Raw genomic sequence first — 27487 nt, forward strand, 5'->3', positions numbered from 1 at the left:
CTGAGTGCTCGGCGGAGCCCAACCTGCTGTGTTTACACGTACCTCGCATGCACTCAATTCCTTCGGGTCCCACGTCGGGTAATGGCTTTTGTTTTCCAGACCAAAAATCAGGGAGATTAGGTGGTGGGTTAATTAATTTATAAGGTATTTAGATTTTTAGTTTTTTTTTTTCAAATTTTATTAATTATTCTTTTCAAATCAGCAATTATCACTTTTAATAGATCTTCACTTATTATAGCAACAATTATCAGGTATTTTCTTATTTTGAAAGTTATAATTGGTGATATGATAAAATTAATATCTCAACAATTTAATTTTAACATTATTTGTTGGTAAATTGTTGAGATTTGTGAAAATCTTATTCACTAGAATACCTTAAAAATTCTAGAGGATCTTTATCCCTAGAATTGTTATGTGCTTGGAAAAATGTTTTGAGTGCTATAATTTTTATAATAAAGTTTTTTACAAATTGACGTGACATTTTATAATTGGTAAAATAAATAAGAGCGTATGATTGACAATTATTCATTATAATTTTTTTATACTAATTATAGACTAATACATCAATTTTATAGAGGATTTTGTAGTAAAGTTGCATAACTCGTAATATTCCTCATGTGCTTGGGGGTGGCCGAACCACCCCCAAGAGTCCACCTCCAAGGGTAACCCTTAATTTTTTATTTTTGGTCGTTTAGAGTTGGCTAAGCAACCCAATTCAGCCACTCCAGACCGTGAGGTGGTTCGACCACCCCCATAGGACCAGTCTGGGGTAGCTAAACCGCCCCAACCATCCCTAAAAGGTAATAAAAAAAATTTGAGGGTTACACCTAGTAGTCCTTGGGAGTGGTTTGGCTACCCTTAGATCGGCCAATGGTGGCTCTAATCACCTGTTCATAAGCAAATTACTATGTACGATGCAAATCGAAACCTAGGTAAAGAAAAGTCTTTAAACTATGAGGACTAAGGAAGTCAAAGGTATTTCACCCTTTTTATTTTTTATAAGTGGCATCCGAGTAATGCTAAAAGTTACTCTTGTGTTACTCTTGTGTCCCTCCAAGAATGATGTGGATCTTAAAATCACCATTGAACTTGTAATTAATCATTATTAGATTTTGATTAAATAATAATTTTAAAAGCTGCCTTATTGAGAAATGCTACACATCCCAAATTTGTTTCACAGAAGTTAGTTCCCAAATAATGTCACCATCTCATGAGTTGGTAACACAATTCCCAAAATAATAAATCTCATAAGATGGTGACACATCATTTAGGAAACAAATTTGGGATGTGTAACATTCTTCTGCCTTATTAGTGAAAGGACACAATAATGACTTCTATAATTACTTGTGTTATCCGCCTTATACATGGATCCGGATCTTCTAATGGACTGGAGGGTATCCAGTTCATGGCAGGGATTTGTTTAAAAAAATCCTAGTGCCACAAATATGTTGCGTGTCCTCTTAATAAAAAAATAAAAAAAATATTAATTAGGGGTGGTCCGGCCAACCCCAAGGGCCACCAATGGCCATAGGTGGCTTCGGCCACCCCATAGTTTTTTAAAAATATTTTTTAATTTTTAATTATTTTTAAAAAGTATAAAATAATATTTTATTATTATTTACATTAATAGGATAGATGTTCAATTTATGACCCTCAATTAACTAGATATTGAGAGGATCCTATTCCCTTATACATTTCATTTTTGATCCGTTTGAAATAGAGGCAATTATTCTCCCCCTAATTAACAGTACACAAGAAATTTCATCCAGACTAGCATGAAAGAAATATCCTCCAACCTTTTTCTTTTTTTTTTGACATGTCTACACAAGAAGGGGGAGGAGATTCGAACTAGTGAGCTTTGCTTCATTAGGTGTGGTCCAACTCATTTTAAATAGTCCTAAATGTCTATAAATATTTAAAAGACACATTAAATTCTCAATGTCATTAATAGCAGTTTACTAACTTAGATTAAATTTAATGTGTCTTTTAAATGTTTATAGACACTTGACATTTGAGGATATTTATTCCAAACTGGTTTTGATGAAATTTATGTCCTTAACAGTAATACTTAATTTGAATCATTAAGAAAATCTTGGTAATTCAATTTGGACCTTAAAGGAACTTGTTTTGGCATTTAAGTTAAATTATATTTTCCAGATTTCTAAATAAAAATACTCGTGTTGGTGTTTAAGTTGAAATGTATTAAAACAAAAACAAAAAAAAAAACAAAGTTTATTGGTTTGATGAGTTCAAATCAAAAGAAACAATATTTTAAATTAACTTTAAGACTTTAATTATCAAAATTAAAAGAATAAATCTTTCTCCTGTCATGCTTTGATCATTGTAAGTCAAAAGTTAATTTTGCAGTTGTATATGAAATCAAAGGTTATCTCCTTCAAAATAAAATATTATTGTTTGTCGACGGAACTCTTGCAAAATAAGGTAAAAAGTCATTAAAAAATTAGATAATATTAACTAGTTGATTTATTATATCCAGAAAAAATATTCGCAAAGACAAAACGCGCCGTCTCAATAAGTGTGTCGCTATAAGGCAATTATTTATTTATTTAATGCAACTCTTGAAGATTTATATGGTGAAGACGTGACAAAGACGTTTTATTCACACTATTGACACCAAATAATTCAAAGATTTCACCTTAAAAGTTACATCTCAACCCTTTTTCCTTTGGTATATCCTTTTTTGCATCTTCCTTCTCATTTTTCCATCATTCACATCAAATGTACCTAAACTATGAACAATTGAACTAAGTACAAAGACAGTTTTCTTTCAATTCCTCAAATCTGGTCTTTTAAATTTAGAGTAATTCTAAAAGTCACTTTTGTCTTTCTCTTGTGTCACTCCAAGAATATGTGGTTTTTCAATGATGATTTTAAAAACCACATTATTCTTTGAGTGACACAAGATGAACTTTTAGCATTACTCTTAAGGTGGTAATTCATGTTCGAGCATTAGATTAGAGTCATGTCAATGTATAATATAAGACTATATAGGTTAACACTAACTCTCAAGTTTTGTATTGAGTTCGTATCGAGTTAACGGGTAATGTCAAAAATTGCCAGCCATTATGTCACATATCAAATTCGAGTCGTGTTGATGCATATGTATAAGAATATTTAGGTCAATCTGAACCTGACCCATTTAATTAAACTTGTCAGACTCATCAACTCTAACCCTTTAATTTTGTGTCGGGTTCACGAGTCATGTCAAAATTTAATAACCTTAATTAATTTGACATGTCTTTAGATTGCATTTTAAAAATGCATGTTATGTATGATACCTATTATGTTTCAATACAAATATACGCATATAGTTTTGTTCTCCCCCTCCGGCCTCCTCCCCTCTCCCTCTTCTGCCTCCCTCCTCCCCTCCCATCGCCATTTTTCTCTTAGCGAGCTAGCCTATTTACCTGATGTCCTAGCTCTTTGGGCGATTTTGTCCTTTCCCTTCCTCTCTGCCTCTTCCCCTCCTTTGGTCCCTTCTTTTGCTCTAGGCTTTTGGATTGGCCGTTCTTTGCCCGATCTTCTGCCCTTGTCGAACCCACGTAATCGCTCTCTCCTCCACCTGTCCTCTTCGGCTCTATTCGGGTTCTTCACGTTTCGGCCATTTTCCCCCCAGCAACCTTCCTCCCCAACATGGTTTCTATTTTGGGTTTCTTGTTTCTTATTTTTATTTTCTTGTATTATCTCATTTTCTTGTTTTTTTTTGCTAGAGTTTGTGTTTGTTTCTTTCTATTTTTGCTTTTGTTGTTTCTGCTTGTTTAGGTACTCTTTGTGGATGATGCTTATGGGGCTTCACTCAAACTTCCCCCTCCATTTAAGTGCGTCGCCCATCTCCTCCGTGCCTACTCCGCTGCCCACAATCCTCTGCTAGGTCTTTTTCTCGCGCCCCCCACCACGTTGAGCTTCCAACGCCCCCTTCCATTTTCGGTTTCTGGCAAGCGTGCAATTGGCTCTTCTTTTCATCTGCTGTCATCCTCTTAATGTGTTTTTTTCTATTGGTTATTTCCTTATAATTTTGTCTGGCTTTCATTTTTTTTGTTCTTTCTATCTTGTTTTGTTTTTCTGTATCAGTTTTGTTTTTTTGCTTGTAATAATGTTCGGTCCTCTCTCTTGATCTGTCCGCCTAATGCCCTTCGGGGTAGTTGATTTGGTCCAGACCTTTGAGTTGTGGATGTGAACATTATCCTAACTTTCGAATCGAGGAGGATGAGTTTTGGCTTGGGGTTCTCTACCCTCAATGCCAAGGAATAAAAGATATCTATGCATTGATTTGAGTCTGTTTGACGCAGATCTGCTATTTAATTTGAAAATTAGTCATAAGTTAATGGATTTTGTATGAGTCTAGAATGTAATACGTCATATTTGACGCTTGTAACCTCGTAACTTCGGCTACGGTTGCTTCAGAGCTTTGATCTGTGTTGTTTGAACTTTATGCTCGTTTATCAATGAATGAGATTGAACTTTTTCAAGAAAAAAAAAATGCATGTGATTTGTTAATAGATTGAATTGTAAAAATAGAAGACTCAAAGCAAAAACTGCTTTCGGGTCCGACAATGACACCATGATTGCAGGCAAAAGGTGACTAACTGCAGGGCTATATTAAAGGCTAAGAGCTGCTTTAGAGCTCCAGATTGCAGATAAAAACCAAATGACATGTATGGCGGAGTCATGATTCTCCTTAACTGGAACTATCAAGGGCTTAAGAACCCTACGTTAGTTCGTGACCTTGGCCAATTGGTGAGGGACAAGTGACCTGACTTTTTGTTTCTCATGGAGACAAAAAGTTACAAGAATAAAATGGAGATCATTCGTGTGAAGTTGGGATTTACTGGCCTATTTATTGTTGATCCGGTGGGAAGGAGTGGCGGTTTGGCACTTATATGGCATGAGGAGTGTTGGATTACCATTCAGAATTTTTCTAGACGCCATATACATGCAGAAGTTAAATTACCCAACCAAGAGAGACAGTGGAGTTTTACTGGTATCTATGGGCACCCCGAGGCACCGAAGCGGCATGAGTCTTGGGCCTTGCTAAAACATCTCAAAGAATTCACCCCGAGGCCTTGGTGTTGCGTGGGTGACTTCAATGAGATTGTAACTCAATCAGAGAAGTGGGGAGCATCATTGCGAAGGGAAAGCCAAATGGAATTTTCCAAGAGGCTATAGACGTGTGTCAACTTATTGATCTGGGATACAATGGTTCTCGTTATACATGGAATAATGGCAGGGGGGATGAGAGCTTCACTAAGGAGCGATTAGACCGTGTCATGGCAAAACAGGAGTGGTGCACTTTGTTTGGTGAATAGGAGGTTTGTGTTCTTACGCTCATCCGACCACAAGCCTTACTTGTTCAGTTTGGGACCTTTTTGGATGCTCAACACAGACCAAGACGGGGTTTCCGTTTTGAGACTAGTTGGGTTGTGGAGCAAGATTATCTAGATATTGTGAAAGAGGCGTGGGTGGATAGAAGTCATGCAATACATAGGATGTAGGTTGTGAGAAGCAAGCTGAACTGTTACCGACAATCCTTAATGCAGTGGAACCGGGATAAGCTCGAGTCGGAAGAGGCTTCTATAAAAGTCTTGACGACATGCCTAGAAGAACTATAGCACCAGGAAACCCACATTCAGCACGAGGAGATTAATGATTTAAAAAACCAGACTGAGCGGCTATTAGAAAAAGAAGACTTGAAATGGCAACAACGTGCAAAGCAATCCTGGTATCAAAAAGGGGACCGGAATACCCCTTATTTTCATGCTTGGGCTTCCTAACGTCGAAGAAATAATAGAATTGGGAGGATTAAAGATGAGCCTGGTAGGGAGTGGACAACTATGGGGGATGTAAATAAAGCTTTCATCTAATACTATCAAGACCTCTTCATGTCGAGTGGTGTAGTTGGATTGGATGTATGCCTAGCAGGAATGGAGGAAAAGGTGACAAGTGATATGAATACTCAACTCTTGGCCCCTTTCACAATAAGTAAGGTGGAGACAGCTTTAGGGCAAATGCACCCACTAAAGTCCCCTGGACCTATGGCTTTGCAGTAGGTTTCTATCAAAGCTCATGGGCTATTGTGGGCCCGAAGGTATGTGCAGCGGTTCTTAATTTTTTGAATTGTGGTATTTTTGATTCTGCCATTAATAATACCTTCATAGCGCTAATCCCTAAAAAGAAAATTCCCTCTTGTGTAGTAGACTTTAAGCCAATCAGTCTCTGTAATGTTTTTTACAAGCTGATTTCAAAAGTGCTAGCTAATTGGTTGAAGATGGTTCTGCCACACATCATCTCACCTACACAGAGTGCTTTTATTCCAGGGAGATTGATTACAGACAATCTTCTAGTAGCTTTTGAGGCACTACACACCATGAATGAATGGCAGATTGAGGGGGAAAGAATGTTATATGGCGCTCAAGCTAGACATGAGCAAGGCATACGACAAAATTGAATGGGCTTTTCTTGAGGAAGTGATGAAGTGACATGGTTTTGGGAGTCGTTGGGTCCAATTTATCATGACTTGTGTCAAAACGGTCTCTTTCTCCATTTTAATCAATGGTCAACCCCATGGTCGCATTACCCCTACTAGAGGAATCAGGCAAGGCGATCCATTGTCACCTTACCTATTCCTTCTTTGTGCGGAAGGCCTTAATACTTTGTTTAGGAGGGCCGAAGGAAGCAATGAATTATCCGAAATGCCAATCACACGAAGAGGTACCTAGATAAACCATATATTTTTTGCAGATGATAGCCTGTTGTTTTGTAGGGCTAATCTCCCTGAATGGCATAAAATACAACAAGTGCTAGAAACTTATGAAAAGGCTTCAGGTCAAAAGATAAATAGAGAGAAGACCTTTATTTTCTTTAGCAAGAACACTAAGGTGAATGCACGAGATCAAATTCTTGCTGTCTCAGGTGTGAGTTCTACAACATGCTATGAAACCTATTTAGGGCTTCCCCCTCTTGTTGGGAGCCCTAAATAGGTTTATCTCAGACTGGGAAGGAAGTGCTATTGAAGGCAGTGATACAAGCCATTCCCACTTATACTATGAGTATATTTCAATTCCCAAGATGTTGTGTAGAAAATCAACTCCTTGATGGCAAAATTCTGGTGCAGGCACAAGAAGAACCTAGGCCGCATAGCATGGATGAGTTGGGAAAAATTAAGTAGATACAAGGAGAAAGGAGGGCTAGGGTATAGAGATTTGGAGATCTTCAACCAAGCTTTACTTGCAAAGCAAGGTTAGGGGATTATTCTAAATCCGCACTCTCTGGTAGCAACAATTTTCAAAGAAAAATATTTTCCAGGGGGCTCTCTTTTGGACTCAGAGTTGGGGAATAAGCCTTCTTATGCTTGGAGGAGTATTTGGCATTCTTTAAAACTTCTCAAAGAGGGATTGATGTGGAGGGTGGGAGATGGGCAAGCGGTGAAGATATGGAGCGATCGTTGGCTCCCTTCCCCACATAAAGAATTTGTGGGCTGACACTTAGTCCTAATGGACAACTGGATCGTTTGGTTTGGCTTGGCTTGGCACTAAGAATGGAGTGTATTTAGTCCGTAGTGGCTACTATCTAGGTAAATCTGTTGAGAAAAGGACACAAGGGTCTAGCTCGAATGGGACTGTTGTGACTGACTTCTAGTGGAAGGTTTGGCAAGTAAGAGGGCCGCCGGTGGTGAAACTTTTTCTCTGGAAGGCATGTAGCAACGTCTTGGCAACCAGGGAGAACTTACATAGAAGTAAAATAACTCAGGATGCTTTGTGTCCTATATGTGGACTGGAATCTGAATCTACTGGGCACATTCTCTGGGGGTGTGGGTCGGCCAAGGATGTATGGCTGGAGAGCATCAGGAAATTACAAAAAAGTTCCCTCAAGGAGACCACTTTTGCTGCGATCTTTGAGAAACTAATTAGTGTAGTGGACCCAAAAGAAGTGCGGCTATTTACTATCATAGCCCGACTTTTGTGGTTAAAGAGGAATAATGTTGTCTTTGGGGGATCGCTGTCCACCCCAGTGGAGGTGGTACACTAGGCCAAGGAGCAATTAGCAGCTTTTGAAAGAGCAGAGACATGGAGGCATAAGGGTTTGATCACATGACAAACTGGGGGAGATACTAAGTGGCAAAAACCACTTGAAGGTTTTTACAAGCTATACTGGGATTCTTCTATTGATGGGGCACGAAAACGCATGGGGATTGGCATAGCAGTGAGGAATCATGAGGGTGTGCTACTGGCTTCATTTTGTGCAACTAAGAAGCAAGTCACTGATCCTGGCACTGCTGAGGCTATAGTTGCATGGCAAGCAGCAAAGTTATCGCAGAGGCTAGGACTGAGACGTATTGTATTAGAAGGAGATGCCTTGGAAATTATCAATATCTTCAAGATGGACAAACCATGGATGGGGAGTTACGGCCATGTCATTCAAGATGCTAAACAGCTTCTAGGACACTATTTGGAGTGGAGGGCTAATCACGTCTTCCGTGCAGGCAATGGAGTGGCTCATAGTCTTGCAAAGCTGGCTCTTTCTTTTGATCAAGAAATGCTATGGCAGGATGATTTTCCCTTTAGTATTCGGGACCTTGTACGTACTGAGCAAGGCTCGAATTAGTCAATGAATTATATCATTTCTCAAAAAAAAAAAAAAATTGTAAAAATTCCCAAATCTTACTCTTTTGTCATCACTTGGATTGGATTTATTGGGAAATTGCCAAATTCCCAGGTTAGCAATTTAGGCAAGTGGGCCGTGGCTAATGGCTTAGCCCAAGCCCACTTATTGGACTGGGCTTAAGGAGCCAGCTGATTGGGGTGGATTTATCTCATGCACAATTAAAGTTTTTCTATATTATTGGATAATTGCATGTGTTTAGTGACATAATTTGCAAGTTGTTTGCAAATCATCCAAATAATACAAAATAAATGCATAATTATTTTTTGTAACCGTGCATTATATAGCTTAACATCTTTCATTTTTATTAATATCTATTAAATTCTAATTTATTTAGTCTAAGCCTTTTAGAGTATGTATTGTTGTAGGAATTAAATTCTAATATTTCCATATAATCATATTTCCAAGTTAAGTCAACAAACACACATTTTTTTTTTTTTTTGGGATGAATAAACACACAACTTTCTCTCTCTCTGACTGAGGTCACCTTAACTTCAATGAATTGCAGAGGCCTTCAATTCTTAGGATCAAGATTATTCATTCGAAATGAACCGTCTAAATATTGCCACATAAACTCTTAAAGAAAACAATAAAAAGGATAAAAGATAAATGGGTAGTCAGCCATCCATTGAGGTTGTTCTTGGGAGCAGTTAATCACCATTTACCATTTGAGGGGTAGTTGGTGTGGCCAACTGCCCCCAATGACCCCAAGGGTGCACAAAGAGGTAGGGGGTGCGACTACCCTAAATGTTTCAAAGGGGAGGCCGACCGTTTATTTAAATAAATTTCATAATAGCTTTTTATTATTATTATTATTATTATTATTTATATCATTTAAATATTATTTCAAACCAATAGAAGAAAGATGAAAGACAAAAGAAAAGGCATTTTTTCTTTTTTAAAAAATAAATAAGGATAAGAGACCCTTAAAATGCTTTCTAAGATCCTGGATAGCGTTTTAGATTCCTTTGACTTTTCTTTGGTTTAGAATAAGAGTGAATTTTTAAGAGTTTTTCTTATATTAAACAAAGTGAATAAAATTTACAATAAGATATAGCCGATCACCTCAAGGGTGGTTGACCATCACTTTAATTATTTATTTTTAGTTATTTAAAGGTTTATTTAATAAAATTTAGATCTCTGAAATTGCATGCCTTTGAAATTCTAAAATATTGGAGGGAGATTTGAACTAGTGATCTCCGTTTTATGAGGCGTGGTTTACAGCCGATTTAACTACCCCTTGAAGACATTTCTCTGTTAAAATTAAAATAGAGAAAATGCTATTTATTTCCAAATCCTCCTGCTAAAATAAGAAAAATATATAATTAGTAAAGAAAATAAATAAATAAATATAGCACGTTACACCAATGTGAAAGCCAGAATTAAAACAAATAAACTTTGCCCAAATTTCCAAATAAAGAATTCCCTCACGTGCATCAACAAACAAACCTTCCAAAACAGATATATATGTTTTTTTTTTTTTTGGTTAAATACCTCGTACTCCTTTAGAGTTTGTCAACTTTTTTTTTTTTTTTTTTTTTTTTTTTTTTTTTTTTCCTGGGGTTTCATTTTTATCACAGGACTCCCATGAAGTTTTGATAAAGGACCAATTTAGTCAATCTGTTAGTTGACCGTTAAGATTAACACGTGGACCAATCAGATGTTGACACGTGGCATCTATTTAATTTTTTAAATTAAAAAAAAAATATTTTTTTAATTTAAAAAAAAAAAAGAAAAAAAAGGAAAAAACTAGGGATGGCCTTGGGCTCTTTGGCCATTGGGGTGGCCACTCCTTTTCTTTTTTTTTTTCTTTTTTTTTTTAAAAAGAAAAAATTAAAAAAAATTAAATAGGTGTCACGTGTCAACATCTGATTGGTCCATGTGTCAGTCTTTACGGTCAACTAACGAATGAACTAAATTGGTCCTTTATCAAAACTTTAGAGGGTCCTGTGATAAAAATAAAATTTGATGAGAAAAAAAATAAAGTTGATAAATTATAGGGGGTTTGTGGTATTTAACTTTTTTTTTTTTTTTTTTTTTCATCAAATTTTTATTGCAATATAAAAAGAAAAGAAGAACAAGTCAAGAGACTGTACGATCTGCCTCAGATGAGCCGTTTATCTTCACACGGCACAGAAGATTCACCCTCCACTCACTTCACGACGCGCCTCGATTCCCGAGAAAATCAAATCCCACCCCAATTCTCCGATTCCCAACAAACGGAAAACAAAAAGAAACACATATGGAATCCCGGAAATTGGCCGCTTTACTCTCCTCCTTAAGCTCCGAACTCCTCCTACTACTACTCCTCATCTTCCCTTCCTCCACTCCGCTCTCCCTATCTTCTAATTCCAATTCCAATTCCAATTCCAATGCAAAGATTTTCCCTCTCCTCCACCATTTCCTCTCCTCGCAAGGAATCGCCGCCTCCCTCTCACTCCTCTCGATTTCTCGGAAACGCAAGCGAACCCATTTGCCAGAACCAGATTCTGGACCGACCCATGACGAAGAAGACCCTCAACTCGGACATCGACTCGACCTGACTCGGACTCCCGACTCGTTCAAGAACTGCTTCAGGATGACCTCCTCGACCTTCGAATGGCTCTCCGGCTTGCTCGAACCGTTGCTGGAGTGCCGTGACCCGGCCGGTTCACCCTTGAACCTCTCCGCTGAGCGCCGGCTCGGTATCGGCCTGTTTCGGTTAGCCACCGGCGCGGACTACCCCGAAATCTCCAAGCAGCTCGGTGTCTCGGAGTCCGTAGCGAAATTCTGCACCAAGCAATTGTGCCGTGTCTTGTGCACCGATTTCCGATTCTGGGTCACTTTCCCTACGCCGAACGAGCTCGAATCAGTGTCCACCGCCTTCCAAAGCCTTACCGGATTGCCAAATTGCTGTGGTGTGCTTGATTGTGCAAGGTTCAAGATTGTCAACAAAAATCATGAGTCCAAGTTACCAAATGACGTAGTTCAAGAAGACAGCATTGCTGCTCAAATAGTCGCCGATTCGACATCAAAAATTTTGAGCATTGTCGTCGGGTTTCGAGGCAATAAGGGCGACTATAAGGTTCTAAAGTCGTCAACTTTGTATAAGGATATTGAAGAAGAAAGGTTATTGAATTCACTTCCGGCGAATGTAAATGGGGTGGCTGTAAATCAGTATTTGGTTGGACATGGTGAGTACCCTTTGCTTCCTTGGTTGATGGTGCCTTTTGTGGACGCTGTGCCGGGTTCTTGTGAAGACAATTTCAACAGGGCGCATAGCTCGATGCGCTTTCCGGCGCTTAGAACCATTGTCAGTTTGAAGAGTTGGGGCGTTTTGAGCAGGCCGATAGAGGAGGAGTTCAAGATTGCGGTTGCTTATATTGGTGCTTGTTCGATGCTTCACAATGCGCTGCTAATGAGGGAGGACTACACGGCATTGTCGGATGAGTTGGGGGATTCTGATCAGGGCACTCACTATGATGGCCGGGATGGTGGACTGGAGGAGATTTTGGTTGAGAACAAGTCTTATGTTATAAGAAGTGCATTAGCTACGAGGGCAAAAGAGTTTCGTGATTAAGATTTCTTTCTGTGAATCTTAGTGCTTTGGTGCAGTTTGGAAACCAATTATAGGATTCTGCTTCTTGTGGATTTTCGAAGGAGGTAGCTGACCCAGTTCTGGTCAACATTTTTGAGATAGGTAATCATTTTTTTTTTTTTTTGGGTAAAATAATCATAGAATTTCTAGAATTTTGCCCTCATGTTGCTCCAATTTCTTTTATTTGCAAGCCAATTGATTTTTGAAGATGTATTTACTTCAGCATCTTTTGTAATTATCAAAGTGCAAAGCAGGGGAACTTTTTGTTTATCTCAATACTGTAAAAATACACTATCTGTTGGACGCAGTTAGGTACTTATCAATTAATTGAAAGCTTGTCTATCTGATTTGAGTTCTGGTATAGGCTTTTCAATATCTCAGTTGGCTTTTTAATGACAAGAGAAAAGGTGAATTTTGAAGTTCTATTAAGAAAGGAAAACCTTAAAATGTTTTCCCTTTGTGCTTTCTAATCTGCATAATGATAATATAAAATTGGTTCCTAGGAATGCAGTAGATTGGTACATGTGTTTAACTTAATTGTCCAGTATTGACATCCAGAAGAGCTTGATGAGAATGTTTTTTTTTTTTTTTTTGTAGTTTGGTGCCGCCATTTTATATTCTATAATGGGATGTATTAACTTGGATATGATTATTACACTCTTTGTCATAATTGCAGTAAAATTGAATAGTGATCATAGATGAATATATTATTTATATTGTTTCAAATAGCTTTTGCTTTGGTCAAGTCTGTTGTCATTCAAGTTTATTCACATTGGCCACATTAAGTGTGTCTTTGGACCCAACTTCAAGGAAAAAGATGACTGCGATTGTCTTTTTTAAAGCCTGTTCATTAGAATTGCCCTCGATAGTGGATGCAGTCTAGAAACAAAGATAGCAGGCTGCATTCTTTGGACCACTCTACATTCTAATGAATTACCAGGGGTAATTTGGTTTGAAATAATTTTCTAGTCTGCACTTTGAAGAATAACAAAATTACTTAATAAGTAACTATGATGCATCTGGGTAGTGTATGATTCTAGCTTTTGGGTGAAATAATATGTAGGCTAATTTTGCCCAATTACATTTGACTTTCTTCTTATGTGATAAAGAAGATGAATTGGCTTTCATTCCTCTGTCAGTTTTGCATTTTTGGTTATTGTCATTTGCCAATAATTTTAAAGTGGTGATATGAGATTGCACCTATTCATGTGTTCTGATTTTTGTGCACCAGTTGCAAGTTTCATTTTCTGTAATCCAAATTATCAAATTTGCCTGCTTTTTTTTTTTACTTTTTGTTTATTCCGCGGGGGAATTCAGATTCCCTGTTATTTCTTGTCTGAAGAGGAGGGGGCACGGGGATTGAGAGGGGATTCGTTGTCCGAGCAGAGGCTCAAGCAAGGAAGCCCCTGTCCACGCAGAGGGTACTATTGGTGGGCTTTCTACTCGGACAAGAAAGTTCCTCTTATATATCATCCCTTGCCCAAAGAGGAGAGAGGGCATGTTGTGATTTAGGTATAAGGGGTTATCATACAATGTGGAGACAGCTATCTCCAACTTTGCTGGTGGGCATCTTCCATCTTAGGGCCGGAACTAGAATTTTAGGTTTGAGAGGAGGGCAAAACTAAAAAAGAAGAATTTTTTGGGGGTTAAAAAATTAATTTTAAATGGTATATCTTATGAAAAACAAATAAATTAGAGGAAGTTATAAAATTTTCTTCAAAAGCTATAATTAAGTAGCCCCGCCCCTGCTGAACTCTTGACAAGTTCCTCTGCAGAATCATGGAGGATTCTGAAACCTTTATTTTTCATTGAATTTTCTTAAGGGGACTGGATTGGTTAAAAATATGGGCTTAATAACTTGATTACAGAAGTTTGAAAGAGGCTTGAAACGGCTCTCTGTTGCCAGAGAAGGTAAACAAGCTGTGTTTTCTTAAGGGTCACAGCTCACAAGGAAGTTGGAACATTGTTTTCCTTTGTCTTAACTTAAGGGGAATCAAATGCTTCAATTAAACTATTGATTTATTTTTGTCAACTTTTGGTAGATATTGATCCTCATTTGAAGCTAATACAGTTTTGCATATCTTCTTCAGAATATAGATAATTAAAACTTACAACGTGGGACATAAACATTATTTGCAACTTGCAGCTTTTTTAAAGAGTGGTTTAACTGCTTCAACAAGCAATTATTTAAGCAACTCCCCAAAAGTATACTTCAAAAAATTGACAAAAATCAGAGAATCTCTGATATTCTGCAAAGGCATCTTTAAGGATGTTAATGAGGCAACATGTTTATAGCTTGTTTTTAAAGTAAAATAAGATTTTTTATTTTATTTTATGGAGTTTGTGTGTTTGAGATTGCGTTAAAGAGTTTAAAAGGTAAGGGAAAAATATATTTTACTCTCCCCTGAACTATTTATCCATTTGCACTTTAACCTTCAATGTTTAAAAAATGACACTTGACCCCCACAAACTTCCAAATTGTTGCAATTCGACCATTTTGACTTCTTTTTTTTTTTTTTTCCAAAATGCCCATATCCCAAGTTAAAAATTAAAAATTAAAAATTAAAAATTAATGGGTGTCCAGTCTGGGGTGGCCGAAGCCACCCCCTAGGCCCAACTAGGGTGGCCGGCCACCCCTTAATTTTAATTTTTTTAAAATTTTTTATTTTTTATTTTTTTAACTTGGGATGTGGGCATTTTGGAAAAAAAAAAAAAGAAGTTAGAATAGTCGAATTACAACAATTTGGAGGGGGGGATCAAGTGTTACTTTTTAAACATTGTAGGTCAAAGTGCAAATAAGTGAATAGTTCAGGGGATAAAATGTATTTTTCCCAAAAAGTAATTTTACTACTTAAAAAACCCTTTTAGGCAAAAAAAAAAAAAATGTTGGTTTGGTAAAAAAAACTCAAAACAACGAAGCTTTTTATTAAAAAAAAAAAATGTTCAAGCTTTTTCTATAGACAATATTTTTATTTTTCAACACAATTTCAAACAGATCCTTAACTATATTAGATAGAAATTCAAAATGCATGAGGCATTGTGAATGTTGTATTACTCTTTTGTGGATGAACTAAGAATGCCCTATATATTGTCATGGGCCACTATTTTGGGGACGAAGTTTTCTGATAGTTCTTTGAGCATATAATTTTCACATACATTTTTAATAATTTAATATATTAGTAGGTCATTATTTTTAAAAATGTATATAAGAATTACATGTTCTAAGAACATAATTCCTATTTTGATACGAATTATATCCACCAAAAAAAAGAAGAAGGCAAGTTTATGGGTTTTGGTCTCTCCCTCAAAACTCTCCAAAGTCCTTTGCGTTAGGTTGGTGGTGGGTAGCCCGGAGCCCCATGGCTTTAATTTGAAGCAAATGGCCCCAACCTGATCACCTAACAATGAACTTTGATCCATATATTAATTATTCTTTTTCTAATATCTCTTATTTGAGGCTCAAATTTAATGTGCATTTATCGTTGAAGAGGATGTCTTACAAAATGCCTGGTTTCATGTTGAAATTTTTAGTTTAGACCCGGCCCCTAGTTGTAACAAACATTGAATATCTCAATTCCAACAACAATCGGTTAATAAAGTCATCAACTTTCAATCCAACCACCACAAATATCAAAACCAAAATCAAGAAAGCAATAAAAATATATATATAAAAAAATCAACACAAAGATTTTGGTTACAAGGTGGAAACATTTTTTTTTAGAATTCTTAAAAAGTAAAATCACTCTACAAGCTAGCCAATTCTATAAAGACATCTATTATAGAAAACTTACGTTACAAATTGTTCTTGCATACAAAACCTATGTACCTCTAAAGAATCAATTTACAATTTCGGTAAACAACACGTTCATCTCCTACTACAATGGCTCTATAACCTCTAGCCTTCTTCTATATGGATTGCCTTTGTGAACGAACCTTCAAATCATAACTCTAATGGCCGAAAGTTTTTTTATGGTTTGAATGAAGAGAATTACCCATGAGATGTTAAGTAATTATTTAGGCTCAAGAATTCTAAAGAAACCCTTTAAAATGACTGAGAAATTGTCTCTTCTCTTTTGGAAGTCGTTATGTGATATGTTTAAATAAAGAGGTAAAAAAAAATCAAGGATTAAATCAAAGTTGGTGAAATGCTTAATTAGGGTTGCATTATGAATTTTGCGATCTTAAACACTCGGTCGACTAAGGATTAATCTTCTAGTCACCCACTAAGTGTCTTAAATTTTTGTACCGAGGATAATGCACACTACTCAATTAATCGAGTGAGGCCAAGGGATCAACAAAGCTCTTTATAACTCTAATTTTCAATGCCAAGTCATCCTCAATTCGATTGTGGCTAAACCCTAAAAGCTAAACCTAATGGTTAGAATCAAATATGATTAGTTTATCCGCTTGTTGGTCAAGATTCTTCTCCATGCCTGGTTGCATGGCAAAGATCCTTCCTGATCTATAATGGATATCATTCAAACACTACTATGTCAAATACTCAAAGATTGCACTAGACCTACAAGTTTAATCCTAATTTCAAGTTTAATATTGAAGTTTCAATTATACCAATGTTTACCTTATAATTTCAAATTTGTTACAATTTTTTATTTATTTTATCAACATCCAATTCCTTCCCACTTTTGATGAGGTTGTGTCAATTATGGCTCAATCGCACTTGACAGAGCGCATATTGTTCTCATAATTTAAGACCCTCTTATGTGATTTTCAGCGGGCAAATGTTATTATGGGTATACCCAAATAAAATAACCAATCTAATCGTTCTCTCCTACCTTCTTCAAAAAGATAAACAAAAAAATTATTGTCAAAACCTACAATTTAAAATACTTTTCAAAAACTTTATTATAAGTTTTCAAAAACCCATATCATTAATTTCATAAATCATGGCTTATATTTTCCATTTTATTGAATATTCCACTATATATCCTCCCATGCCTATAAATCACATTGCTTGTATTGCCATTTTCATAAAGAGTGGTTCCCTAGAAGTTCATCCTACTCAAGTGTTTGTCAATGGTTTAAAATTATTCAATTTAATATGGGTACCAATAAAATGGGTAATTAACAAAAAAATGCTAAATGAAGCAAGGACTTAGTGGTTGACCTCACAAATAAATAATTGCTTCCAAACTAACTCAAATATGCAAAACATTTCATAGCATTTATCATATTTATTTGCTGCTTTCTCTTAACAATCACATCTCTATGATGAAATTAAAACCACTTTTTCAACACAAAATAGTGAACAAATAATAATAATAATAATTAGGAGGAGATGGCCACCAACCCCATCATTGAGTGAGAGAGAGATTAAAAGTTTCGTCCACCAACCACACACCAACTTTCCATTGCCACGTATAACACTCCACCCAAAAAAAAAAAAAAGGAATGGGAGTGGGACCCTACTTCATCATGGAAGCCATCGTGGGCATCTCGAATTTCATCATGTCTACGTATGTTAAAGAAATGTAGAGATATAAAAACATAAAATTACCACAAGAAGGTAAGAACCCTACTCTTTATTTGTTTATTATTGTTCTTGTTTTTCTGTTAATTAAATTCCACAAAGATGCTGCTGCCTAGCCTCCAATCCTGTCGTTTTCTTTTAACTCATGTTGTTTTGTCACGCACTAAACACATAATCTCGTGTATTATGGGATTAAATTATTATATTTTTACCCATTTAAGTATTTTAGATAATTAATAATTTATTATGTTATCATAATAGAGTTTTTGAGTTGTGAAGCACTAAAATATTAATTGATTTTTTTTTTATTAATTTAAAATTTTAAAGTAAGTGATAATTTATGAAAAAATGTCATTTAAATGTCTATCTATAAAACATGTTCTATCTAGGGTTGGCAATTTTTAATATTATAAATCCAACACAAACTTAACACAAAATTAATAAATTAGAGTTGAGGGATTTGACCCGTTTAATTGAATTAGTTAGGTTAATGTTGACATATACAGTCCTATACATATGTCTCGATACGACCTGAATCCGACACGCAACGTTGGGGTTAACAATTTTGACACGAGCTGTGAATCTAATATGAACCTAATGCGAAATTAGTGGATTAGAGTTGAGTATTCTAATGACCTATTTAATTAAATGAGTCAAATTGTAATTATTTTATATAGTCTTATACTCATATTTCGATATGACCTAAACTCGCTCAAACGTGGATAACTTTTTATAGTTCTATCTTACTTTTAAGAATAAATTCGAATACAGATCTTTAACAATTTTTTCAATTATGAACATTCCAGTGGGAGTAAATAGAGAATGCTAAGTGTTCTTCTAATGTTTTTTTTTTGTGTTCTCTGAGTCCTAGATAAATATATATATTTTTTTAAAAAAAATGACCATTATTTATCTCATTTAAATTTAAAAAAATAATATACGCTTTTACGACCACGGTTAACATTTACCGGGATAAGTTTTTACCCATAATGGCAGAAGAGAAGAATCAACGACCAAGACTGCGAGTCCACAACAAACGAGCAATCAATTCGAAAGACCTGATCAGTTCGTCCCCACGAGTGGGGCCTCAACCAAGCCAATTAAGCTCATGCTTTGTCAGGCCTTCACCAACCCCGGACCGGATTAGCGAGAGCGGTCCAACCAAACCCACTGGTTCGAACCGGACCGTTAACCCCCCATATATACCTCTGCACTTTCCTCTCCCCAAATCAGGCTCGACTGTTAACCAGGAGCAGAAATACACAGAAACCAGTACACCTAAAAGAAGAAGAAGAAGAAAATTCTTAACACTAATGGCTACCACCGGAGAAGGAAACCAAAACCAAGCCGGGAGGCACCAGGAAGTCGGTCACAAGAGCCTTTTGCAGAGTGATGCTCTTTACCAGGTATTTAACTCAAGATTGGAAAAGGAAAACCATTGATAATGGGCTTTTTAAGAGGTTTTCTCATTTTTGGATTTGGTTTTGTAGTATATATTGGAGACCAGTGTGTACCCAAAAGAACCAGAACCCATGAAGGAGCTCAGAGAGGTCACAGCCAAACATCCATGGTGAGCTCTGCTCTATCACCCATCATCATATATGATTTTTCTTCTTTTGTAACTTTTATTTATTTTTTTTGTTTGTTTTCTGCAGATTTTTACTGTGATTTAATTTGGTTTGGATTGTGAAACAGGAACATCATGACAACCTCAGCTGATGAAGGGCAATTCTTGAACATGCTCCTCAAACTCATCAATGCCAAGAACACCATGGAGATCGGTGTCTACACAGGCTACTCCCTCCTCGCCACAGCCCTTGCTATTCCTGACGATGGAAAGGTGAAAAGTACTACAAAACATTACACATTTACAAATTAAACCTCTCAAAAATGAACCCAAAAGTAAAAAATCCATTTGTGATTGTTGCAGATCTTGGCCATGGACATCAACAGAGAAAACTATGAGCTTGGCCTGCCGACCATCCAAAAGGCCGGCGTTGCCCACAAGATCGACTTCAGAGAAGGCCCTGCTCTCCCACTTCTTGACCAATTGATTGGAGATGTAAATTTCTACAACCCCCTTCATTCTTTTTTTCTTTAACCTTTCATTAATTGTTTCAAAAATAAAAGGAAAGGTTTCACTTTCCCATCTAAACTACCAAACATTTTTTTCAATGTATATACCTTACACAAAAATTTTAAAAATACAACTATGCCCTTAATTTTTTTTTTTTTTTCAAAAAAAAAAAAAAAAATTTAAAAGTAGCTCAATCGGATGTGAACCACGTCTAATGAAGTGGAGGTCACTAGCTCGAATCTTCATTTCCCCTTCCCTTGTATGAACATGTAAAAAAAAAGAAAAAATGACAACCCACTACCACATTTTTCTTTTTTTTTTTCTTTTTTTTCACTTTTTCGAATTTTATATATTTTTATTTTTTAAAAAAAGATATTTTGATCATTTTATTCTCACAATAGGATAATAGATGAGTAATTGAAAAGAATTGAAAGATTAAAACCAACACATTGCAAGCTTTTAAAGTTTAAAGTTCAAGGGGGAATGAGTCAAATTTTTCCAAAACTAAAACGCACGCATACTTGTTGCTAGCTCTTATAAGAGAAGTGTTAGAAAGCCAAGTAAATGATTTTAAAAAAAACTTTAAACTGATATGGCAAGGGTTTTTTAATTAAAAAAAATACAATTCTTTCTTCTTTGTCTGTCACTCATGGTATGTCACGTCAGTTTGAAAATTTTTCTGAGTCATTTGTTTGGCTCTCTAACACTTTCCCTCTCATGATATAGTTAAACTATTGAATTATTTAATTTATATTTTAGCATGAATTGAAAATTCAACTTGAGTTCGGTTTTGATTAAAATTAAAGCTATTGAAATTGACATGTTTGTTATTAGATACGTGTCTCAATTTTAACGGAACTGAACCCAAGCCAAATCCATAAAATCTCAACCGAAAGGAAAAAAATAAATATTAAAAGCTAAGTTATTTGTGTGGTGAACAAAACAGGAGAAGAACCATGGGTCATATGATTTCATTTTTGTGGACGCCGACAAGGACAACTACCTCAACTACCATAAGAGGTTGATTGAGCTTGTCAAGGTAGGGGGAGTGATCGGCTACGACAACACTCTCTGGAACGGCTCTGTTGTGGCGCCTCCTGATGCGCCGCTTCGTAAGTACGTCAGGTACTACAGGGACTTCGTGTTGGAGCTCAACAAGGCACTTGCTGCCGACCCCAGGATTGAGATCTGCATGCTTCCTGTTGGTGATGGGATCACTCTCTGCCGTCGGATCAAATGACCGCCCGTACCAACACACAGGGGTTGCACCGTCTGATTATTTTCCTATTTTTTCTTTTTATTTTTCCGTTGGGCTTTTCCCCTTGTATCGGTATCTGAATATGGACGGTGGATGATTGAAGAAGACCATATTTCAGTGGTGCTGATTAAATTTGCTGCGCCAAATATGAAATATTTGTATTTCAGTAATTTTATATGGTCTATATATGTTTATGTACCTAATACAATTCAATAAGATAAATCAGTTATGCTTGCTCATAACTGTTTATTTTTTATTTTTTGTCCTTTTTTCATTAATAGTTGTATTGTAGAAATAATGTTTTGATTTTTCTTTTTTTGGGAGGAGGCAATTAAGTTTTAGGGGGTTTACTTTAGAGGCGGGCAAATTAATTATTTATCGCCTACCAACTACCACCGAACCATTATCGAATGACTTCCAACAATCGGTAAGTGGAATAAAAATACTGTTTCGACATCGGTTCGGTAGATGATAGTTTTTTTTTTCCAACTTAACTGATTTTTTCAAGTGAATTTTGAATTTTATATGATGAGTTTCCTTATTGTGTTCGTCTAGCTAATTTGTGGTTGTCATTTTGGTCCGTGTTTCATGAATTTACTTTTTCATTTCATTTATAAAAGCACATGCTTTATTGATTTGACAGTTACAAAGAAGATAATAAATCTTAACTGAAAATTACCCGACCACCCATTAACTGACTCATCGATTAATCGAAAAATTTGAAACTATTTTTTGTTGATATGAAGTCCATTAATTAACCGACTTTCACGAATCGATAAGCGAAAATACTCCTATCGACACCGACCAAATCGATACTGATCCCTAGTTTACTAATTGAAATTAAGACATATGTCTCTTAAGTTTTGATAATGGAATGTTTAGTTTGATTTTGGACGAAGCTTCATGCATGAACAATTTACCCAATAAGCTTTTAGATCATAGATAATCATATGTAAAGAGGAACAAGAATTTCTAACGTTAATTCTTCTTCAAACTCATTTATCACACTTATTTTGCAGTGATTAATGTAGCGTGTTTTAAATGATTTTCTATATCAGTTATTTTAAAAGACAAAATATTATAGGCTTCTAATATCGAGATATGAGAGTTTGACTTCAACAAATTTTTAATTAAAATGTCGTTATTTTAGGGTCATATGGAAAATATGAAGAACTCATAATAAACAAATGAAGATGCCCTATGCACTCATCACAACTTTAAAGTTCTCTTTATTAATTAAATCGTTTATAAAACAACAAATAATAAAATAATGTTAACACGCTATTGCCATTCTGATCATGGCTATGATGGCTATGATTTTTACACGTGGAAGATGCTTATTGGTGGGACGATGGGGCTTCAGGCTTCCAGTCACCCACCCACCCACCCCTACCCACCGAACTCAAAGATTTGGTGACCAAATTATCTTGAAAAACAAGCATGGACATTTACTTTCGGTATATCTGTCTGTCTTTTTTGTTTTTTTTGTTTTTTGTTTTTTTTTTTTTCACTTTTTTGGGTTTCGGGTTTTCGACAATTTTTTTTATGAACAAATAATTAGTAATTCCAATATTAAATGGAAATGAGGTTTTATGGGCTTCACCTATGCAAACAATAGATGAAATAACGAGTTATATTAATTTTCTCGTATTTATCGTTTGAATCGTTAACGATGCGACTGCAGAATTATGTGCCAAAAAAAGGTAATTATGATAAACATTTAATACCTATTGGCTCAAGGAAAAGAGAAAAGTAATAGGATTGATGAGAGTTGCTGTCATTTTGGTCCATGTATTGGGGCCAAGATTCGTTGATACGAGATAAGAGAGCTCTTTTTCTTAATTAGGGTGGTCCACAATGGGATTTAGCCACTCAGGGGGTTCATTTTTCAGTTCGTTCATGTGGGCAACAGAGATGTTTTATAGGACTTGCAATTCTTACATTTATTTTAAAATTATGTTGACTGGATTTTTAAACTCAGTCTAACACATACCTTTTCAGAATATATATATATATATATATATATATATATATATATATCAGGTGTGCTATTCTTGCATTTACATTATATATATATATATATCAGGTGTGCTATTCTTGCATTTACATTTAAAAAGAGAAAAAAAAAATTTCAATAATTAGAGGTTTTTGTATTTTTCTCCGGATTTACTCCTTCATTGTTCAACTAATTAAAGGTTGTCATGTAAAATCAATTAATTAATGTCAAGTGGTTTTTGTTTGACCTGTCACGTGCCAATTGTACACGTGGCACAAGTATATTAAATTACAAAAATATATCATAAATAATTTTTTTTTAAAAAATTCCTTATTTATGGTTATTTTTAATTTAAAGTAATTGTAGCATATAGCATATATAGTTGACATATGACATGTCAAACGAGAGTCATATGATATTAATTAATTAGACGGTAGATTGATAGAATAACCTATTTGAAATGAAAGAAAAATCTAAAGACCTAATTGTCGAACTAAAAATTTAGATATTAAATCAAAATAGAAAAAAAATAATAATAAATAAAGGAAAACTTCAGTTTAGATCTTTGAACTACTGCGCGTTTTGAGAAAACCCCCCAAATTTAAAACAATTGTTAATTTAACCCGCTGAACTTTAAATTTGATTCAACTGACCTTCCTCCGTTAGATTTAGCCATTAACCCAGCCTAAAAAGACAAAAATACCCTTCAATTTTCATTTAAAAAGAAAAAAAGAAAAATTGGTCCTCTTTTTATTAACTTTATTATTAGTTTTAATTTTTAATTTGAAATTAATGGTAAATTTATAATTTTTTTAAAAACATTATGGGGCATGAAGGCCATTTTATCACTTTTAACGTTTAAAATCTGACGGATGTGGGTCAATTGAATCAAATTGAATTGGGACAAAGTTTTCCTCCAAACTGGGTTGGAGGAATTTCCTTCAACCTAGTCTATAAAAGTGACACGTGTTCCTTGAACATATAAGATACACATTTTTTTTTAATAGTAAGGACAAAGTTGGAATACATTTTATTAAAAACTCATGTGCATTTCACATGTTATTAAAAAAATGAATACATGTCACTTTTATAGATTAGGTTGAAGGAAATTCCTCCAACCCAGTTTGAAGGAAAACTTTGTTCAATTGAAAGTTCAAGAAGTTAAATTGAGAGTTTTTTAAGTTTGGGAGGTCTTCTTAAGACGTGTAGTAGTTAAAATGCATAAAGTGAATTTTTTTTTTTTTTTAAAAAAAAAAAATCCTCCCTCCAATAGTCCAATTAGGGTGATGCTAAACATCACGCCCGGTGTGTTGCACGCCGGGGTGATTTATTATTTTAAAATAATAAAATAATAAAATATTATTATTTTAATTAAAAAAAAAAAAAAGAAAAAAAAAAGAAGCCTGGCGTGCATGACTCTTCATGCACGCCGGCGTTCTTAAAATCATGACCCGTCCAATTATTAGCACAAATGTACTCCAGTCCAAGAGAGGCCCGTTCCCTTTTTAATTTTTTGGAACACCCAATGGACATTATCATGCCAACTTCTTAGTTCTTACCCAATGGTGTAAAAATGCAGTAACGAAAAAAAGAAGAAGCCCATGAATAGCTTCGTTCCTTTGAAACAAAACCTAACCCATCTGGGCCGGAAGAAGCTTATAGTAACACTCTCAGCCCAAAAAGCCTTGTGGCCCAAACAATTTTTCAAGAACCCATCCTCCCTCCGGCTTCAAAATTGATAAAAGCCCAAACCCATCCTCTCTTCAAGTTAATATGATTTTTTTCGACAACAGGGTTTGTTTATTCTTGGGTTTTACCATCTCGGGTACAAAAAAAAATGTTAAAAATTACATTTTTATCTCACTTAATTTTATTTTTAAACCTTCATAGCCAGATTCTTTTTTTGATTGGTTTTGGAGATTGGAGGAGAGATCGATCTTATTTATCTCCTTGGGCTACACTCACTTTGGTTATGGTTTGTTTTCTTTCTAACAAACTCAAATACAAAACACTTAAGGATCCATTTGGAATTGCGGTTTCAATAATTGAGTTTTTAAAATCGTTACTTTTTCAAATCCTAAAAACGTTTGGTAAAACATGTTAAAAAGTTTTAATCAAGTATTTGTTTTGCGAAATTATGATTTTGGTTTACATTCGCGCCTTTTCAAATAAGCACTCCCTAACCTGCTTATAGAAATCGCAGATTTTTTCTTCTTTCTGTTTTAGATTAAGTGATTTTTAAATCGCAATGTTAAACCTTTACGTTTTGCGATATCTTTTAAAAACGAAGATTATTATTGCGAAATTACATTATCAAACGTACCCTAATAAAAATATAAAATGTTGAAATTAGTGACTCATATTAATTTCAATGGAAGGCCAAGTAGACGGGAGTGGAGTGAATGTCGCGATAGCGACGTTCACAGAGCAGGATATTTTGGGGATTTCCTTAAGACGTCCAGCCGCCTCTTTGTGAACGTAAGCATATTGTCGAACCACGTTAAATCTGTGTTTCGACTCTCTCTCTCTTAATCTCTATCTTTTTTATTCTATATTGTTTATCATTTATTGTGCATAGTAACAACATAAAAATTGGATGCCATACTTGTGAGAGCACTAATAGCAGCTTCCCTTTGATTTTCCCTAAGTTTAAGGCACAAAACTAATTTTTGCTTCTCTATGAAAATATATTTCATTATATCTTTCCTTGTCTTTCTTTATACCATTAAAATATTATTTCTTTACAAAATTCAAGTTCTCTACCTACCTTAATTTTTTTTTTTTCACAAAATCCCAACACAAACCCTTATTAAAGACAAAATGTTGAAAGATGAGAGAGGAAAGAAAAATATTTAAATCATAGCTAGAGTATATTAGGAAAACACTAAAAAAACACATAGTATTTTCCGTTTTAATTTTTTCTAAACATAAAAAAGAAATAACATATAAAACATCTACTGCTCATGCTCTTACTCGCTTAAATTATTTTTCTGCCACGGTGTATATAAGTTGATTTTTGATGCCTGAAGACGCAAGTTTTTCATCCTAACAGCAACAGGTTGGGTGGACAGAACTGAACGCTAGGTTTTCTGACCCGCGAAAAGTTGAAAACTCATAATCAAAGTCACCCGACAACGATCAAAAGAGTCAAACAAAACACTCACCTTGCCAAATAATGGAAAAAACTACTGTTTTTTTGCAAAAGAATATATATATATATATATATATATATATATATATATATATATATATATATATATAAAAAAGACCATCATTATCAATAAGCGTACTTGGGGTTTCTCCGTTTGATTTTTTTGTTTTTCTTTCCATTTGACCATTTTAATTGTACGATTGTATCTGCATTCAAATATGGAGAACGACCGCCGGAACCAAACACCGGGGTTTCTCCGTTTGATTTTTTTATTTTTTTATTTTTTTATTTTGACCATTTTAATTGTCCACCTTGGCTCCCCTATATTCAAGAGATACTTTAAATGTTTGGCTGCCCATGAAAACAAATGTGCCTTTTGTATATATTTATTTGGAAAAAATTATATTTAGTCCTTATGTTTTCATATGATTTGAATTTAGTCCTTAGGTTTTCAATATCAAGAATAAGATTCATAGGTTTTGTCAACGTATAAAATATGATCCATCTATCACTTTATCATCAAAGTTACCGTATTTCAAATGATACATATGTCTCATTCGACATATTAATATCCATCTCAACTCTCCAATACAATGCCAAGTCAACAGAATCGAAGGCTTTTGATATTGTGGGTTTGCTATGTGTATCTTTAAATTTCATGTGCCAAATCAACAGTTTTTTGACTTTTTTATTTTTTTATGAATGACGTAGCCCTTATTGACGTGATATTGCATTGCGATGTTCATTACATGTCAAATGACACACATATGGCAGATGACAAATCATTAATTTAAACGGTAAAGTGACAAATAAACTTATTTTAAACTTGAGCAAAACCTAAAGACTATATTCTTAAAATTAAAAACTCAATGACTAAATTCAAATTAAATAAAAACCGAAGAACTAAATATGATTTTTTCAGATTTATTTTGACTGTAGAATACTCAGTTGGATTTATCAAACATTTAACACTGCACTTGTGAAACGACTGCTATATGGTACGTGTTGAGTATGTATGCATGTGTGAGTCTAAAAGGATAAAGTTTTACATTGAAAATATGTAAGAAGTGTAAATGATTAATATACCATTCTATTAATCGACCTAAGAGCTTTTTGTCTATTTCTAAACTTTCTCTTCTCAAAGCAATTCAAAGTAACGCGAGCCACTCAATGCCAATCCTATCTTCAAAGGGATCAAAGGTAACGCGCGATCAACCACACGTACCACTGGTTTTAATTTTTTTTTTCTTTTTTTAATAAA

The 27487-nt window shown here is 35.0% G+C and overlaps 2 protein-coding genes across 2 annotated transcripts; both read left to right on the forward strand.

Annotated features, from left to right (window-relative positions):
• The first annotated feature begins 10799 nt into the window (after positions 1-10799).
• LOC132178977 (protein ANTAGONIST OF LIKE HETEROCHROMATIN PROTEIN 1-like) lies at positions 10800-12589 on the forward strand. Its single transcript, XM_059591576.2, has one exon. It carries the CDS (start codon positions 10922-10924, stop codon positions 12236-12238), a length of 1317 nt encoding a protein of 438 aa, XP_059447559.1. The 5' UTR covers positions 10800-10921; the 3' UTR covers positions 12239-12589.
• Positions 12590-18965: 6376 nt separating this feature from the next.
• On the forward strand, positions 18966-21335 carry LOC132178513 (caffeoyl-CoA O-methyltransferase 1). Its single transcript, XM_059590944.2, has 5 exons — positions 18966-19150; positions 19235-19314; positions 19440-19584; positions 19675-19806; positions 20768-21335. The coding sequence occupies exons 1-5, from the start codon at positions 19058-19060 to the stop codon at positions 21059-21061; spliced, it is 744 nt and encodes a 247-aa protein (XP_059446927.1). The 5' UTR covers positions 18966-19057; the 3' UTR covers positions 21062-21335.
• The last annotated feature ends 6152 nt before the right edge of the window (positions 21336-27487 follow it).

Source organism: Corylus avellana, chromosome 4 (genome assembly GCF_965113065.1).
Source record: "Corylus avellana chromosome 4, dhCorAvel1.hap1.2, whole genome shotgun sequence".
Lineage (NCBI taxonomy): Eukaryota > Viridiplantae > Streptophyta > Magnoliopsida > Fagales > Betulaceae > Corylus > Corylus avellana.